This window comes from Vulpes lagopus, chromosome 7 (assembly GCF_018345385.1).
Source record: "Vulpes lagopus strain Blue_001 chromosome 7, ASM1834538v1, whole genome shotgun sequence".
Taxonomy (NCBI): Eukaryota; Metazoa; Chordata; class Mammalia; order Carnivora; family Canidae; genus Vulpes; species Vulpes lagopus.
In genome coordinates, this window is record NC_054830.1 from 57,372,832 (window position 1) to 57,391,836 (window position 19,005).

The 19,005-nt window shown below is 45.6% G+C and overlaps 1 protein-coding gene across 1 annotated transcript in view; it reads right to left on the reverse strand.

Moving 5' to 3' along the window:
* Positions 1 to 19,005, reverse strand: part of CHCHD6 (coiled-coil-helix-coiled-coil-helix domain containing 6) — a 257,547-nt gene that overhangs the window by 220,471 nt on the left and 18,071 nt on the right. Inside the window, exons 2-4 of the mRNA XM_041761570.1 lie at positions 16,449 to 16,569; positions 12,633 to 12,705; positions 10,382 to 10,526 (exon numbers count right to left, since the gene is read on the reverse strand). Coding sequence (XP_041617504.1) covers positions 10,382 to 10,526; positions 12,633 to 12,705; positions 16,449 to 16,569 — 339 coding nt within the window. The remainder of the gene's footprint in view (positions 1 to 10,381; positions 10,527 to 12,632; positions 12,706 to 16,448; positions 16,570 to 19,005) is intronic.

Here is a 19,005-nt window from a genome sequence, read left to right on the forward strand (position 1 = left end):
TACCCCAAAGTGTGGGGATCTCCCTTCCTACAGGAGGGCCATTCTGGAACAGATTCTGAAATCCCTGCATTTTCATCTGAGAAGTCCACAGAGCAACAGCTTTCTTTAGAGAGAAGGAGTCCACACATCTTCCACCTTCTACTAATATTCAAACAGCTAGAGACTGCTGCTTACCACCTTCTTGCTCAGCTGGCACTGCCCCAGTGACTTTGTCCAGACGAGCCCCCCAGACCCTGTGGCACCTCTCCATCCCACCTCACTACACATGCCCTCACCCTAGTCCTCCATCTCCTCACTGCCAGGGTAACCCCCATCTTCCTGGTGGTTCAAAATGTGTAAAACAGCTGAGGAGAAAAACAGGACTTTTGCACCTCAAGGACATCATCACCATGTATCTAATGAGGTGGAGAGGAAACAGGAGCCTAACAAGCTTCCCAGGGGCAATGCCAGGAGCTCAACCCTCAGGTCTATTGGGCTCACTGGGGGGCATCACCCAGGGACCTGGAAGCAGCTAGACCGTAGTCGCCCTCCCATGCATGGGCCAACGAGTAAGTCTAAATGCCTTGATAAGATTTTTCTACTCCTGCCACATGCCTCAAATATCACACGGGCTACTGCTATGAGGAACTAGGGCTCTGCTCTCACACAGCACACATTATTGCCTGGAGTCTGACGGGTGCCACCTATCACTCATGTCCTGGAGCTGGCACTGCCCCCTCTGGCAACAGCTTCTTACCACCTGCCCCCCCCCCAAAATGCCACACCCAGCTCGTCTGACCTTTCTTCCTAGGGCATGGTACCAGTAGAGATTTCCTGCTTTCCTCTGAGGCCAAGAAGTCTGGCAAAGGCATATATATAGGTAGTGAGCCACATCGAGGCCAGAATCCCTCAGACACTCGGTACACGTTTCAAACAGCACAGCCTCTGCCCTCGAGTACTGCAGGGAACCACATCACCAGTGGGAACACTGCACATCCCTCAGGGCCCAAACAGTGAAAGGGGCAGAACCACTGTGGATACCTGGCTCCCAACATCAGTCCAGGAGCCAGCCTTGGGCCTACTGTACCGGCATCAGGTGGGGGCTATTCAAAATACAGATTCCAGGGTCACAGAGACAAAGTCCAATACAGCTGTTTCTGGCCTAAGATCCAATTTTGTGTATCTGTGCCAAGTTCCCAGGTGATCCTGACACAGAGCAGGCAGAGAGATGAACCAAGAGCTAAGTGCCACAGGTGAATAGCTACCATGGACAAGGCTGAATGGGAGGGCCCTCAATACCATGCTACACAGGTGGAAAGCCCCAAGCCATCTGCCCACAAACAAGGTGATTCTGTGAGCACCCCACCACCACCACCACCTCCACATTACTGCAGCCTGTCTCTCCAGAGGGCTGGGCAGGAGCCTGCAGGACCGATTTGTTCTAGGAATCAGTTCACATTGACCCCATGTCATGAGTCCATCGATGGAAGCAGAGAAGAGGAGAAGTTATAACTTGCCCAACAATGCACAACCCTGTCAACGCCCATTTCTACCCCAGGAAGGAAACAGCACAGAGGAGTGAAGGAACCTCAGTGATGGGCTCATCTGGGCATAGTTCTGTCAGCTTCTAGCCCTATTCCTGGAGCTCCTGGGTGCCAGGCATTTCACACCAACAGCCTCATGGGTCGATCCTCACAACCATTCACAAGCATCATGATCCAGACCTAATGCGCTAGGGGCCCTCCCTGGACTTGGGTGCCAGGCTCTTAGTCCCTGTCTGTTTTTTATGCCCTCCCCTACCCCCAGGTTGTATAAAATATATGAAAAATAAAACCAAAGTTTCTTTTATGGTGTGTAATCAATTAAAAATAAGGTTGAACCATTTTTCATACAAGCCTATCTTGTTTTCCTAGCTCTAAAAATTATCCTACCATATGGCTGTAAGGCCAGATAATTTTAACTTCAACCTTAATAAGGAAAGTAGGAACCCAGGAGGCCTCAGTACCCCTTCCAAATAATTATTCCAATTCTCTAAGAAACTGAATGTACTCACCCTTGCTCTTTGAGTAAATGTGGCTGTAAAAGAGGCGTGGCGGTGGTCAGCTGCGTGGAATGTCCTTTGCACCTTGTCCACCTTGTAGAAGGTCTGGCCCAATACAACACTAGCCATATGCGCCCGGGCATTCAGAGAGGAGCAAAATCACTCATTTTACTTTGCCTTCTCATCTCCCCTGGGGTGTGAAGCGTACTTTAAAGTGTTAACAACCAAAGGAAAGTGTGAAATAAATGTGGCATCGGTTATAAGCCTCCTTACCTATATTGTTTGAAAGCGGCAGGAAAAGTGACTGAGATCCCCTCCATGGACCCCTGATTTACAGGTGCACAGGGCCAGTGGACACCTGAAAGCCCAGCAGAAGACAGAGAGAAGCCCATGGTACGCCAGGGGTTATACTGAGCACCACCCGGCAGCTGCCTGCAGCTAAAAAAGCTGCAAAGAAGCACCCCCAGGACAAAGTCTGATGGGAAAGCAAAGCAGCACAGATAAACCCTGCAGTGCTCAGATCCCAAGCCCACTGAAAAGAAGGTATGGGTCCTACCTTCACAGAGTATGAGCCAACCCTGCTCAAGTATAGACTAGATTTACCCAGCCTCCCACACTAATGGCCTGTCAAAAGAAGAAGATGGCCAGTTCTGGGCATAAGCGCTATTCTCCTCAGCCTCTACTGTTCTTCTACACATGATCTCCAGTATCAATAAAAAATTACAAGGTAGGGGCGTCTCGGCAGCTCAGGCCAGTTAAGTGTCTGCCTTCGGCTTATGATCCCAGAGTCCTGAGTTTGAGTTCCACGTTAGGCTATCCACTCAGCAGGGAGCCTGTTACTCCCCCTGCCCCTCCCCCCTAGCTCATGCTCACTCCTGCATGTGCTCTCTCTCAAAAGTAAATAAATAAAATCTTTTTTAAAAATTACAAGGCACATAAAGCTGTAGGAAAATGGAACCCACTATCAAAAGAGTAAATAATCAACTGAACCAAACTCAGAGATGACCCAGATATTGGAATTATCAGAGACTTCAGACAATTATGATAAATAGGTTTAGAGGATCCACAGGAAAAGGTGGACAAATGATAGGAAATTACAGTAGAAAAATGGAAACCCTAAAAAAAATGCTAAATGTAAAAAAGAATGAGGAATTAAAGTAGAAGTTCATGACTCTTCCCCAACTGCCCACTGGGCTGTCTCCAGAAAAGTCCTCATTTTACCCTCAGAAGACTGAGGCAATCAGGTACCACGGTGCCGTGAAACTTCTCACAGGAATAAACACCACTGAGAAACTAGGATCCCTGCCAGCTCCACTCCCTCCCCCATCCCCAGCTGCTGAAGCATCTGGTAATTCAGAGACCCAAACAATTACAATCTCTGGACCTGTTATCTAGTCCAGGGGTTAGCAAACTACAGCTTACCAGTCAAATCCAACCTATCACCTCTTTTGGTATGGCCTCTGAGCGAAGAATGTGTTTTTACATTTTTTCAGAGCTGTAAAAACAACAACAAAGGATGTGTGACAGAGACCATATGTGGCCTACAAAATCTAAAATATTTACTATCTGGCTCTTTACAGAGAAAGTTTGTCAACCCCTGATCTAATCTAGAAAAGAAAAAAAAAACAGTAAAGTTTTGAGAAGCAAAGAAAGAGGCTATGGATGGCAGACCCATTTTGGGTTTTTCTTTTCTGGTTATGGCTTTTACCAACCATCTAGGTGCTGACAAATCCATCTCCACAGGAATTCAAGGTCTTGGTCTGTAGCTCAAATTGGAGGAGGCATAAGGACAAGGCCATCAGAGTCTCAGGTCACTAATATTCTAAAACAGCCATGCCAAGCAGCTGGCCCCAGGGGTCAGGCCTCCTCATTGCATGTCAAGCAGAGAACTCCCAGACCCCACAGGTGAGCAACCAGTCCCACCGTCTGCCTTCTTCCAGGCAAGTTAAACCCCAAGTCTGTAAGCCTCTGATCAGGACTCGTGTAAACTAGTTGTCTCCAAGATATCATTATAGTAAAAGGCTGTTTTGTTTTGTTTTTGTTTTTTTTTTAAAGATTTTATTTATTTGTTCACAAAAGACACACAGAGAGATAGAGGCAGAGACACAGGCAGAGGAAGAAGCAGGCTCCATGCAGGGAGCCTGACGTGGGACTCAATCCCGTCTCCAGGATCACACCCTGGGCTGAAGGCGGCGCTAAACCGCTGAGCTACCAGGGCCGCCCGGCTGTTTTGTTTTGTTTTGCTTTGTTTTAGAAGCAGAGTGTGTCAGGCACACTGTAAATTGCTATCCAGAGAGCACTGATGTGGGTATATGCTTCCACCTGTTCACAACAGGGCACTGCAAGGAGGCCTCCAGAGGCTGAACGAGGACTCCTGTGCAGACGTCTCCAGGGGCACCTGGGTGGCTGAGCCCGTGAAGCCTCTGACTTGGGCTCAGGCCGTGATCTCAGGGTCCTGGGATCCAGCCCCACTTGGGGCTCTCCACTCAGTGGGAAGTCTGCTTCTCCTTCTCCCTCTGCCCACTCATTCCTGCTCACTTGCTCTCTCTATATGTATTTCTCTCTCTCAAATAAATAAAGTCCTTAAAAAAAAGTCTCCAAAGTAGGAGACTCTGCCCCACGCCCCTCCTCCACTGGAGCTCTGGCTAGCTATGATTCCCTAGCCATCAGTGCACATCTATAATTTGCTGACTGCTACCTAGAAGTCCACAATGATCACACCACAGTTCCTCTCCTTGAGGAGCTTATAATCTGAAGAACGAGACTTATGAAGGTAAGAGGGGAGAGGTAGGAAGAAAGGCTAGAGCTGTAACCTATCTCACTCAGGATTTCAGAAAATTACAACTCTAAAACTTCCAAACCTATCACTTTCCTTAAATACTGACCACAGACTTCATAGAGCTAAGGTGGCAGCTTCTAGAGGGTCAGCACATTGAAAAGAAGGTGCAGGAGATCAAACCTCCCCTGCAGACTGGAGAGTGGAGCAGGACAGCCACTTTGATTGGGTGAGTCCTCAGGTCAGGTGGACACATCCAGGAGAGGGACTCGCTTACAGTGTCTAGCTGGTGGCAGGATTTGGCCCCCACTTCACCTGCCATTTTAGACCTTTCACCATGGCTACTGTCTGCTAAAAGAAAAGGTCTCTCTTCTTGTGTGTCTCTTTTGAGGAGTGAGAAAACCCTCCCTGGAAGGTCGCCATCAGACTTGCAGAATTTCATCCCAGGCCCACACCTGCCTGCCATACCCCACCCTCAGCAGAAGGCAGCCAAGCAGCTTGACCCCATGCGCCCTTGGCCTCTGCTCCTTCACCAGAAATATCCTTTCCCAGCCTTCTCCCCCTGGTGAGCCCCTCCTCAGTCTTCAAGAACCAGGCCATGGGTCACTTCCCCTCAGGAGACTTTCCTACCCTGCCAAGAAGGGGCTGTTGTCACTGCCTCCTTCCTCCTTGAGTGCCTTCCTTTCCCTTTGGTCTGAGACTGTAACACTATCCAGTCACTTCTGAGAATACTTACCTTCTCTAACGAACAGAGCTCCTCAAGGACAGAAGCTATTTCTCATTTATTTCCATTTATCAAGAAATGAACCCAGTGCCTACCATAACAGGCATGCAAAGAATATATAGAGAAAATAATAAAATAATTGCTCACCAAAAAAAATAAAATAAATGGAAATTTTTGCTTTCTGTCAGGTGTACTGCAATCTCATACCTGATGTGTCAGGAGTCCCAATAGGCAAGGTCATAAATCTCATTCTCCCCGAAAATGAAGCTCTGCCCATCAGAAGACTCAGCCCCAGAAACCGCTCTGTTCTTTCTCGTTTCTCTCCAGAACATCTGGGACTCCAAACGTCCTCCCCCAACTCAGAGGAAAGCATACGTCACTCCCACAGGCTCCACTGGCACCCAGGGCCTTCACCCCAATTACATCTGGGGCTGTATCAGGTTACAAGCAACAGGGAATACACATAAACATACTCAAAAAACAGCCCACTACTGCACTAGATAGGAAATGGCAACACTTCTGTCATCAGAAGCAGGTTATAAAAATTACTACCTTTCCTTGTCATTAGCTTTATTAACTTTGTCCAATAACGAGCTGAATCATTCCCTCATGCAGAATAGGGTTAGAAAATCAATACTGTCAAAGAGAGGGCAGAAGAGCACATTAAATATCAAACCGCACTCCGCACACTTGGGGAAAGGTCCCCCAGAAACGGCTACAGGTGCACAGGTGCAGGCCCAGACAGAGACGGCACCAAGGAGAGGCGGGCAGCTTCGTCTGCCTCGGGGTCCCACCTGGTTCCAGGGTTAGGACAATGTGCTGTGATCCCAAATACTAGGGCCTCAAGTGCCCTGCCCAGCAGGCTCCTTCAATTCATACCTACAGAAGGCTCCGATGAGGAAAGAAAGTTCCCTACGCTTGTGTTCGGGTCCTTTCTCCACTCTTTTCCTTTTATTTAAATCCTCCAAAGTACACATACTTTTGAAATTATCTCCACTAAAGGGTCCTGCCAGCCACAGCACCCCAAGTGGAAGGGATCTAGGTGAGTGCCTCATGCCCCCCGTGGACTTACAGAAGGGCCTGGTGCTGGCTTCCCTTCTCCTCCGTTCGCACTCACTGGTTGAAGCCTTTGAAACCAGGCTCATGGGTCTCTTGCATCTGCTACCACACTGAGTAACAGAAACCAACTCTGGCTAACTCAAGCAAAGGAGAGCTGACACAGGTCATCAGCAGATGATTCAATCCTCAAGAAGGCAGAAGGACCAGACGGAAACCGATGGGCACTGTGGAGGTGTGGGAGACAGCAAGATAGCCTCACTGGATGAAGATCCTGATGAGCAGGCCTCAGCTACAGTGCACTGTTCCACCCTGGCCTCCTCACTCACTCAGAACCAAAGTCCCCAGAAAGAGGGTTTAGACTAGCTGCCCTTGGGCCCTGGTTATGCTGTGGCAGGGAGAAAGAAAAGATGGCTTCCATAAAGGAAGATGGGCACTGGGATTGCAATTCCACCAACACAACACACAACAGGAGACAGGTAAGTTCCCAAAAGGAAACATGACACTGACCACATGGACAGGTGGATGCTGAACAGGCAAAAAATGGGAACACCCAGAAAAGTAGTTAATCAACATATTCAAAATGAAGGAGTCACTTACTTCACTGTTCCCTAGGAACTCAGGTTCAGAAGAGCATTATCCATCAAGAAATTGGGGAGGTAGGGTGGGATCAAATCAAGATGTATTTTCTTTACTCGAAAGTTACGCTTTGTTAAAAAAAAAAAAAGAAGAAGAAAACCCACACAGCTGTTGTGAAGGTCATTTAAGCCCCTTCCTCCTGTAAATGTTCACCTCCAAGAATAGTCTTGAGGAGGCAGGACCCAGCCTTCTCCTTCACAGGCGGAAGAAGGGAAGCTGTGAATTCCCTTTCATTGTAATTAACACGTTCCAGGTGAGAAGGAAGAAATACCACACCTGTAGGCTGCAATTTTCCACGGTAGGCAACTATCCCAGGTGGCCAGTTTGGTTTGCTCATAGCATATTGATTAACCCTTCACCTCCGGGGCCCTTTCAACTTGGTTGTCAGTCTCCCAGCAGAGGGGTGACAACCACCTGCCCCGCAGAGACTAACTGCCAGAGTCCCTAAAACCACATCCTTACCCGAGTTTCTCTCTGCACCAACGGTCTTTTCACCAGGATGCCACAGGGTTCTAAAAACACCAGTCAGATCCACATCATCATCATCCTCATGAACTCCAGTGACTCATCCGTGGTTTCAGAGTCACCATGGGCTATTTTGTGGGTCAAGTCTGCAAGGTGTCAGAGGTCTTCTATAAGGCTTCACACCTCGCTCCCCTCTCTCGCTGTGTCCTCTCACCACCTCCATACCCACCTATCTCCCAGCAGTGGCACCCTCAGCCTCGGGGCCCTATATCACTCAAGGCTGGGGTCAAAGCCATGTCTTCCATCAGCAGCTGACACCACTGCCTTTGCATCCTCAAGTACATCTTTGCCTCCATTTCATGTTTACTGAAACCGATGTGGGCTTTTTCTAAGTTTCTGGTTTAAGTCTGTCTTCCCCACTACAGTGAAAATTTCCCAAGGGCAAGGCTACACCAGTTCTATTTCCCAGAGAGCCTAGTTCAACCAGCATTTCTTATGTGCCTACCGAAGCTTCCAACACGCAAAGGACTTCCTCCTGGCCACCACCCAGGGCACAGTCCCAAGTGGTAATTCACCTCATCTCCAACTTCCTTCTGTGGAGCACAGGGTACACCAGGCCACCTACATAAGGCCCAGGGCTGCTGCTCATCTCCCAGCCCCTGGCCTCTGAGGCAGATGATAGTAGATGTTGCTGCAGACATTCTTCCCACCCCCATTTCTTGCTTTGATACCATGATTTATAGTAAGACCTAAATATTTAGTCTTTTATCTACTGTTCCTGGCACAGAGCTCCTAAAATTCTTGTAATTTCCTAAGTGATGAGAGAGATAAAGGTTTCTTTTTTACGTTAATAATATGACTTCTGGACTGCACCTAAGGATGAGGACTAGTTACCAAAGGAGCCAACCCCATGATTACAGGGTTGGAAGGCTCAGTCCTACCCCTGAGCTCCAGGGAGAGGAAAGGGACTGGAGGCTGAGTTCAATCACCAATGACCAATGATTTAATCAGTCATGCCTAGGTAATGAAGCCTCACCCCAGTTTCATTCCAAAACAACTGGATCTGAAGAGCTTCCAGGTTGGTGAACACACAGATGTTGTGGGGGCATGGCACACAGGACAGGGGAGCTCCATAACCTTTCCCCGTAGACCCTGCTCTATGTATCTCACCCATCTGGCTATTCCTGAGGTAAGTCCTTCTATAATCCTTTTAGTAAGTTTCTCTGAGTTCCATGAGCCACTCTAGCAAATCAGTCAAATGAGGGGATCATGGGAACCTCTAATTAACAACCGTCAGCCAAAAGCACAGGGGAAGACCTGGTCTTTGAATAGTGCCTGACGTGCAGGGAGGGGGCAATCATGTGCCCCATAGAGTCTGAGGACTGAGCTGATGACACCCCACTGGTGTCAGAGAATTTCTTGGACATGTGGGGGTCTTCCCACATGAAAATGGACTTGGGAGAACCATTACCATCAGTCCTCATTCTATCTGGATGCCCACTCCCCCCCCCCACCCAAGTGTGACCAGAGAAGAGTCCTAGCTCCAGTCAGTGAGGCCCTCTCTGCTCCCTTTGTGGAGGACTGGCTGAGCCATGGGGACCTGGTGTAGTTCAGGCCAGTGTGAGGTCAGAGGCCTTCTGCCAGGAGCTCATGGGAAAGTTCTCTCTTTTTTTTTTTTTAAATTTTTATTTATTTATGACAGTCACAGAGAGAGAGAGAGAGAGAGAGAGAGAGAGAGAGAGGCAGAGACATAGGCAGAGGGAGAAGCAGGCTCCATGCACCGGGAGCCCGACGTGGGATTCGATCCCAGGTCTCCAGGATCGTGCCCTGGGCCAAAGGCAGGCGCTAAACCGCTGCGCCACCCAGGGATCCCAGTTCTCTCTTCTCCTGATGGGTACATCTCCATCCACGTAAGACCTGGCAGGGTGTGGGGCAGCTATCATCGAACTGAGGAAATGTCTGGCCTGAGGACACACTGGCACACTGAAGATGGCAGAGTAGCAGGAGAACGGGAGTCCATGACGATGCTGGTGAACTGCTGAATTAGTCAACCCTGGCACATTCTAGACTTCTAGTATTGTGACATAATGCCTTCACTCGCAGCAGAAAGAATCCTAACTAATAGTGTCCGATCAATTAAACATATTAATAACAATAACAGCAATAACAGTGCACTTTTATAATCCACCAGGCACATGCTAAGCCCAGGACAGTTATGACCTCGCTTAATCCCTTGGGCCATCCTATGTGCAAACATCATGATCCCCAAGGCTCATAGACACTGGAGAATGGGCCCAAGCAAGAAAGCAGGGAGCTAGGACTTATATCCAGGCTGCCTACCTTTAAAAAACTGGGCTCTCCATCTCATTATTGCATGCCCTCAAGCCACTAGTGCTCTCCCTTCACAGCCTCCTGGCACACATACTGCTTACAACTGTGACTTTTCAGACAGAGGGACCAGACTGCTGAATGTATAAACCTAGCACTCCCGAGACTGAAAATACCAGCCAGAGGCAACAAAGCAAGTCAACGGCAGAGTTGGGGCTAGAAGAACTCAAGCCCCTGGTCCCCTGAAAGATACCCTTTCCACAGAGGTGAAACCAGGCCCCAGGGCTTCAGACAGATCAGGCTCTGGGGCCTGACCTCTGCCTCCCAGTGCTGCGGAAGCACAAAAGGCCAGCTCAGGGAGATGTGTACTCACCAGCTGGGCTGACTTCCGCTTCTCCTGGTCAACGCTGCCCTCTCCCCGCTGCAGGGATGCACTCCTGTGCTTTGTGGCTGCCTCTCTTTCCCTTGTCACCACCTGGAACAGTTCATCCTGGACCTTGGCCTGCTCCTGTTTATACCTGTGCCAGAAAAAAGATGGACGGAAGCAGATGCAGATGGCCTGACTGGCAGAACGTGGCCAAGACAAGGTTTGCATGTTCACTCCGCTGGCAGGGGATGGGGATCTGTGGGCCAAGAGATCTCTGAGGCCAGTGGGAGAGATCAGGCATGAGTGATATCCCCAGGGCAAGGGGGTAGAGTGACATATTCTCACCAGGACAATACGGATTAGGAACAAGGAGACCTGACCACCAGATGAGCAATCAGCCATATGGCAAATGAGACATTCTCGGGGCACAGGTGCAATCCTGGGCCAGCCACTCCTACACAGCGGACAGGCAAGGTGGGAAGCCCACTTCTTCTGCCTCCATTTGAAAGCATGAACAGTTCAGATGATGGCAGTCTTGTTTGGAACGTTTAACTCTTCATCCTGAATGTATTCCTACCATCTGACCTATTTCTGGGCATTCTGCCTAGCAAAATAATCCTGAAGACAGAAAAAGGTTGTTAGTACCAAGATGCTCTTACAAGAATTATTTACAATGATGTACAAAAACACGAACAACTTACATGTCCAACATCAAGGTCAAGTTAAAGGACATACGGTACAATTGAGCAATGGTATATGACATCATCATTAGACCAATATATTCTTAGATTTGTCAATAGGCTAAATCTAAAAAAATGAGAACCAATAAACAATACTAATAAAAGAGTTTATAAAGCCAGTTTGACAAATGAAATATAACTGTAAAATTATGTGAAAATTAGAAGATTTAAAATTATATGTAACTTTGAAAAAATAATCCTAAACTAGGTGTAAGAAGACATTTGAAAGAAATACTCAAAATATTAACAGGGGTTATTCTGAATCTATGGCTGATTTTTTCATTTTATATATTTCCTAAGTCTTTCATTAGCATGTGTTAGTTGAACATTTTAAAAATATTTAGAAGTACAAAAAAAAAATGGTTCAGGTTAGTTATTCTTGGAGAAGCCTCTTAGGATCAGAGAGGAGAAATGTGGATTTAGAATCTATGTGGATCTTAGAATGTGGATTTCAATCCATGACTATGGAACAGACCCAGCTCAGCTGACCTAATTGAGAGAGCCACTCAACAGTGGCTGACATTGGGCCCCCTAAGCCACTGCACTATGTCCTCTGTTACAGAAGCCAGTGTCCTAAAGGGTAAAGGAAAAAAAATAAATTAAAAAAAATTAAAAAGGGTATAGAGGAAGCCAGTCAATGACAACTACAGTGAACATTCACTGAGAACTCCCGGGTGCTAGGCTTAGTGCTTCGTATGCAGTAACATGTTTATTCAGGACAACACTCCCATCAAAGAGGTACTCCATTTATGCCCTTCTCCAGGAACCAGAGAAATGTAATGATTTTTCTGGGGTCACATAACTAGTGCAGGGCACAATCAGAAAACACATCTGCATTCCGAGGGCCTCTGTGCCTCAGGGGAGGGGACCCAGACCCCTTACTGAGCTCTTAAGAGGTGTAGCCAGCTCTCTGTGGGTGTGGCCCGTGCCAATGGGAAGTCACCAACACCCTGTAGCCAAGTCATCTAGGCAACCAGTTAGAATTATGGGGGCTCTGTTTCTTCTTCCTGTCTCTAAAAATATGCCTGTATGCATACACAGGCACAGAAGGTCCAGCCACTCAGCTACTTACTCTTAACTTTTTTTTTTTTTTAATGTGATACTCCTAGATTTTTAAAGTGAATTTTGGGAGGAAAAGGACAACTGGGTGATGGGCATTAAGGAGGGCACTTGATGTAATGAGCACTGGGTGTTGTATTGCAACTGATGAATCACTAAACTCGATCTCTGAAACTAATACTCTACTCTATGTTAATTAATTGAATTTAAATAAAATTTAAAAAATAAAGGAAAAAAATTAAAGTGAATTTTTAAGAACATCAGCAATCAACCCTCTCAGGTCACTTTTGGTATTCCTTCATTTTTAAACTAGGATCCGTGCCACCTATATCATAGGGTTCTTGTGCAATCTAAGTTAAGACAAACCTTTGGGCCTTCAGGCAAGGGGGAGGTATCTGGTGAGGAGAGAGTGTTTAGTCAGAACACAGGGCCAGAGGTGAGTGGACACTCGGGCTTACCTCTTAAGGAAATCCTCCTCCACCCCTGAGGACTTCTGGCCACCACTATACTCAGACCTGGGCACTCTGGAGTCTACAAAGGAATGAAAAGAAAAGGCCAGTCAGCAGCAGCCTAGGATCCATGAAGGCATGGCGGTCACCCAGGAAAGGGCTTAAGAGCGTACATCCCTGGATGGATGTGCCCCACAGACAGACACAGAACACATCTTTGATCCAGCCGGTCTGGAGAGGTGCAGCCCAAAGGCCCATCTGCTTCCTCATCCTGCACCAGGACAGTTCACTGTGTAGGGCAGGCAGCAGGCACAGCCACTTGAGTGCAGTGCTACCAATCCATCACTCCTCACTCTACAATCACCTGGAATCTAGGTCATCTCCCAAACACAAGCCTCAAAAGGCTGAGCATACCCACTGCTCTGCTTCATGCTCAAAGGACAGCCTCCAGGGTCTCTGTTTTAGGGGGGTTTGGTGGGGGTGTTTCCCTTAGTAGCCCACTCTACAGATTTCTAACCCTGAAAGTGGCAAACACCACATATTAATGGAAACTTAGCTATCAGTTGATCTGCATCACCTCTAATGTTACTGGGCTCTTAAGTTGTTATAAGGGTTCCCTTTTGATGGCCATGAACTCAGTGATTTTTGAGCAAACCCAGTCTACTCTAGTCTCTCCACCACTTGGTGACACTGAAGATTTTGCTACTCCCCTCTCCCCACAGCCTTTCAGCCAAACCACAACACTTTCCATGGCCTTGGCCAAACATCCTACCCCTCCATCACAGGTTTCTAAAGTAGCAGTGCCTAGAACTGCGCAAAAATAATGCAGAAGAACCAGGCTCTGTGAGACAGTATGTGAGGATTTGCTATTCCACTGCCAAGACCTTTTAAAGCACATTGAACTCAAAGGCTCCAGAACTCAACCCTTCAGGAAGGCACTTCCAAATGCAATCATCTATGTCTCAGGTTTTCAGACTACCTCTCACAGAAGGATGGGCACAGCAGTGCTCTGCCTGGCTAGGAGGGCATACCTAAGTGTTCCTGGGTAACACACCGGGTTCTCAAATGGGAATAAAAAAATAGTAAACCATCGCTGAGTTTTTACTTTGAGATATGCCCCCTGTTTTTATATGTTTACTTAAAACAGCTTTATTGAGATGTAATTTATCATATTTACTTTACCTTTTCCAACAATTTTCTTTTTTCATAGCTACGAAAGTAACGTAGAAAATGTGGCACTAATCCACACTCCCACCTTGTGTGTAGGATCCTGCCCATTTCCCTTCCCCCTGGTAACACTCATTAATGTGTGTCTTTCACTATTAGCAAAGTGGAAAATCTCATCACAGGTTAATGACCATTCATATGCATTTTCTATTGAGTTGTCAAAGATCTTTAAGAACTCTCTATATTAGGACTGCTAATACCCTGTCATGTTATAGTCCCCTAGTTTATCATTCATTCTTCATTTATTTTTTTCTAAATTGTCTAATTTATTATAGTTAGATTTCCCACTTTTCTTCTTAATTTAGGGTTTCTTCAGTTGATGGAGTGCTTAGAAAGTCTACATGTTTTACCCTTATGTACTATTATTGTACTCTTATGGCTTCAATTCTTACATTTAAATCTTTTCTTTCCTCTGACATTTATTTTGAGGTACGATGTGACATACGGATTTAATTTTAACTTTTTCTAATCTTGTTTCATCACTAAAATAAAAGCAAACACCAATTTTAAGAGTAAAAATATCTTAAAATTAGTCAACTTACAACAGCCCATTTATGCTGACTATTCTCCAGCACTCAGAAACTCAAATTCACAATCACTTAAACAGAAAAATAGTTATAACCACACCCAAATGACAAATGAACCACCATTCCTGCTCCTTAAACTGCTGAAACTTAACCAAAACTGAAACCAATTTTTCTTTCATCTCCCGAAGCTAAAGCTGACATATGCATGACAGATTTTGGCTTTATTTGCTTATTTCATCACTTTCTCCCTCTCACCAGTTAATTCAATTTATTCAAGTGCACTGGGTTAAGTGAGAGCCCTCTTCAACCCCCCTTCTTGTCAGTTGCTAGAGATACTGTGGGGAACCACCCCTCTTTTTAAAAGACAAGAGCATCTTATGAGGGTTCAAGAATCTCATTTGCCCCTTCACTGATCGATAGTCAAAAAGATCTCAGGGTGGGTCCAAACCCAGGTACCCATTGGTTGTGATACTCAGGAAGCCCTGGGGCAGACAATACAGTGGCAAGCTGGTAGAAGGCCTGGCTGGAGTTCCAGCCTTAAGGATGCATGCAGAGGTCTCTGGCCTCTGTAGAGGTCTGTAGCCTGGGCCCTGAGCAGCACCTCAAGAGCTCTCCTTTTCTTATACTCTGTATTCCAGAGATAGCAAATCATTCCTAGGGCCCCATATAGGCCAGACTATGCCACACCTCTGGGGACTGTACTTATGCTGTTCACCAAGCCTGAATTGCTCATCTACCATTGCTCTATCTTTCAAAATCCAGTTTAACCATCATTTCCTCTTGAAGCCCCTCCCTAAAATAATGAGTCACTCCTCTGTGCTACCCTAGCCATAGGCATGCTTCTAGTGTTGCTTCATCATGATACACATAACCTACAGGGTTATACATCTGGCTCCTTAACTAGAGCTGTGTGTACCATGAGGGAGGCATCCCTGTCTATGCATCGCTGTACACGATGCATAGGCACTTGTCCTGATCCCAGACCAGCAGATAGTAAATGCTGACTGGACAGGATACAACTTCTGCCTTCTACAGTCTTACAACCTAATAAGGAAGATTGGCAGAAAAGACAAGCTGTGGTTGATAGACAAAAGACCCAGATTCTTATAAACAAGTATTTATTGGCTAGAATAGCAGCTGCTCCAAGGACTATCCTTATTTGTAATATCTTAAAATATCTTATATCCTTTTTAAAATTATTTCATTAGGGGGATCCCTGGGTGGCTCAGCGGTTTGGCGCCTGTCTTTGGCCCAGGGCGTGATCCTGGGGTCCCGGGATCGAGTCCCGCGTTGGGCTCCTGGCATGGAGCCTGTTTCTCCCTCCTCCTGTGTCTCTGCCTCTCTCTCTCTCATAAATCAATCAATCAATCAATCAATAAGTAAATATTTTTAAAAATAAAATAAAACAAAATTGTTTCATTCCTTTATGTTTGCTGAAAGTCGCTGTTTGGAGAAAAGCACAAATTTCTTAATTTGTCATGGACCCCACAGAGAAGGGAACAAATGAAACTCTGAGCCCGGCATGGGTGCAAAAAGGAACCCCTGAAAGGTACGGGGTGGCAGGCCTTGCTAGAAGCTCACGGTGAACTGTCCCAGAAGCCAGGTCAGGATCACTTGATGTGAGGGCTCAGTTAAAGGTGCTGAGGTCAATGTCAAGTCATCAACTCAATTCCCCCAGGCTGGTCCAATTCACATAAATCCCTAATACTCTGGGAACCATACCAAACAGTAATGACAATGTGTCTCTTAGGGATCCTTAACAGCAACTTCTTACCTGAGTTACCAAGCCCTTTTACTTCATTTGTTACATACTGAGAAACTCAAACAGTCTGGCCCCAGTCACAAGTAGGCACTCTGACTAAATGTGGCTCTTTCATCATAGCAGACAGTGTCTATCACACAGGAAAGCCACACTCTCCTGAAAAGCAGTTATCAGAAAGGAGGTGCTTACATCACCCAGAAACAAACAGAAGCCACATTAGCTGTCAAATCTGTTCTGACAGGAAGGCTGTTTGTCATTCCTTTCACACCCCATTCCCACCCTCCACAGACTCCCTGCCATCTACCATACCTTTCTCTGGGCCTTTAGAGTTGCCAAATGTAGAAGATGGAGGGGCAGGAGGGGGAGCTGACTGCCCAGCTTTGCAAGGCTGGCTGGAATCCTTCATGCGGTTAACCACATTTTCAGACAGCTAAGGGAAGAATTGAGGGATGGGAAGAGAAGGACGGGGAAAAAGTTATATCACAGAAACCTCTAGAAATGAAGATACCCCTTTATCCATGACCCCGGTTGACAGAGCACATCACTTTCTCCAGACAAACTTCAACCATATAATTCCACTTAAAAGCCTCTCAAAGTGGCCCAATACCTAGCAGATTAGTGCCAAAGCCCTGTGTGGATTCAAGGTCGACCACAGCATGTCCCCACTGGCCCTCCAGCTGTTTCCTGCTGCTGCCCGCACATACCCTACACTCCACGGAATCACTTTCTTCACCTCCTCTGCATCCATTATGCTGTTCCTCAGCCAAGAACCACTAGCAGACATCCACCCCCAGGACATCCACCTGTTTAAAGCTTCCCCTTCATTTAAGAGTATCTCAGTGTCCCTCCTCCATGTGATCTTTCCTGACAGTACCCATCATAATACATGTGTCTCTTAGGGAAGTGTCATACATCCTACTGGCCTCATCCTAAAAAATCTGCAAATACCTTAAGGGCTGGGGCAACCTCCTCTCCGTATATTCCCAGCACCACACACAGGGTAGACATCACAACACTGCTTGACTCATTCCAACACAGTTCTCCCTAATGAAGACTGGGTAACCAACACTTTCATTCATTTCAGAGGAAGGGAAATAGGCATGAGGGTGTCATAAAACAGTTTACTGAAATGAAATAGCAAGCTAGGGATAAATCCAGAGTAAAACCCTTAAAAGTTCACTTCAGTAAATATTTATTAAGTATCTAATATGTGTAAGACATCATAAAGCACAGTGGAGGGGAAAACGTTAAAAATGACTTTAAGACAAAAGCCAGGATCAGCAACTCCACTTTCAGGTATCCTACCGAGAAAAGTGCTCCCACATATACACAGCAGAAATGGAATAGCAAGAAAAAAGGAAAAAACATTAATATGCAACAATAAGGAACTGGCTGAAGAAATGATGGTGTACACCTTCTATAAAATATTATGTAGCCATTAAGAAAGGATGAGGTAAAACGTGTACAACTGACATGGAGGGATGTATGGGATTTCCTCATGATTTTTTTAAAGTCATAGAATCCTTTATCTAGCTCAATTTTGTGAAAAGAGATATGCAATTTTAAAAATGCAGACAAACACAAATAAATATGTCAGTATTGTGCATGTGTACATTCACAAATGTGAACGTGCATCTGAATTTTCACATATATGCATATACACAGATATATGTATCTGGTCAGAAGCCAACATCTCTGCGGCTACATAGGAAACACAATAGTTATGTCGTCCTAGAAGTGGGATCCAAAGCAGCTGGGGCAGGACTTTCACTTTGGCACTTCTGTGTTTTAACTGTTTACCATGAACATTTTTTAGCAACAAAAGATTATAATAACAACTGCGTCCCTCTAGTACTTCAAATAAATGCAAATCAAATAGCTAATTAGTGATATAGGACAGGAGAACACCAAGCATACACTGCAGTGGAAGGGAACTGGGAATTCAAAAATAAACCTATATATCTCAACTGATTGACAAGGTATTGGTACAGCTGGATTTTGATATGCAAAAGAAGGAAGTTGAACAGCTACCTCACACCATATACAAAAGTTAACTCAAGAAGGATCAGAGACTTAAACGTAGGAGCTAAAACAACATAAGGGTAAATAAAAGAAAATATAGAGGTCAGTCTTTATGACCTTGGCTTTGACAGTGCATTTGTAAATACGACACCAAAAGCACAAGCAACCAAAGAAAAATAGATATTTTGGACTTCCATCCAAATTAAAAAGTTTTATGTACCAAACGATATAATTATAATAAAGCAAGTGAAAAGGCAACCTACAAAATGGTAGAAAATATCTGCAATATTTATATGACAATATATTGTCATACACGTGACAAGGGATATGTATTTAGAATATATGAAGAATCCCCACAATTCAATAATACAAAGAAAAATAACTCAATTTTTAAAATGAACAAAAAAATATCTGAACAGATATTTCTCTGAGAAAGATATACAAATGGCCAATAGGCAAATGAAAAGATGCTCAATAACATCATTTATTAGAGAAACGCAAATTCAAACAATGAGATACCACTTCATACCCACTAGGAAGGCTATAATCAAAAGTCAGAAAACAGTATGGAAGCTCCTCAAGAAGTTAAAATAGAACTCCCCTATGACTCAGCAATTGCATTCCTAGGTATTTGCCCCAATGTAGAGATCCGAAGTGGCACCTGCACCCCAATGTTCATAGCAGCAGTGTCCACAATAGCCAAACTGTGAAAAAAGCCCAGATGTCCATCAACAGATGATGGATAAAGATGTGGTATATAAATACAACGGAATGTTACTCAGCCATCAGAAAGGATGAAATCTTACCATTTATGTCAACATGGATGGAACTGGAGGGTATTATG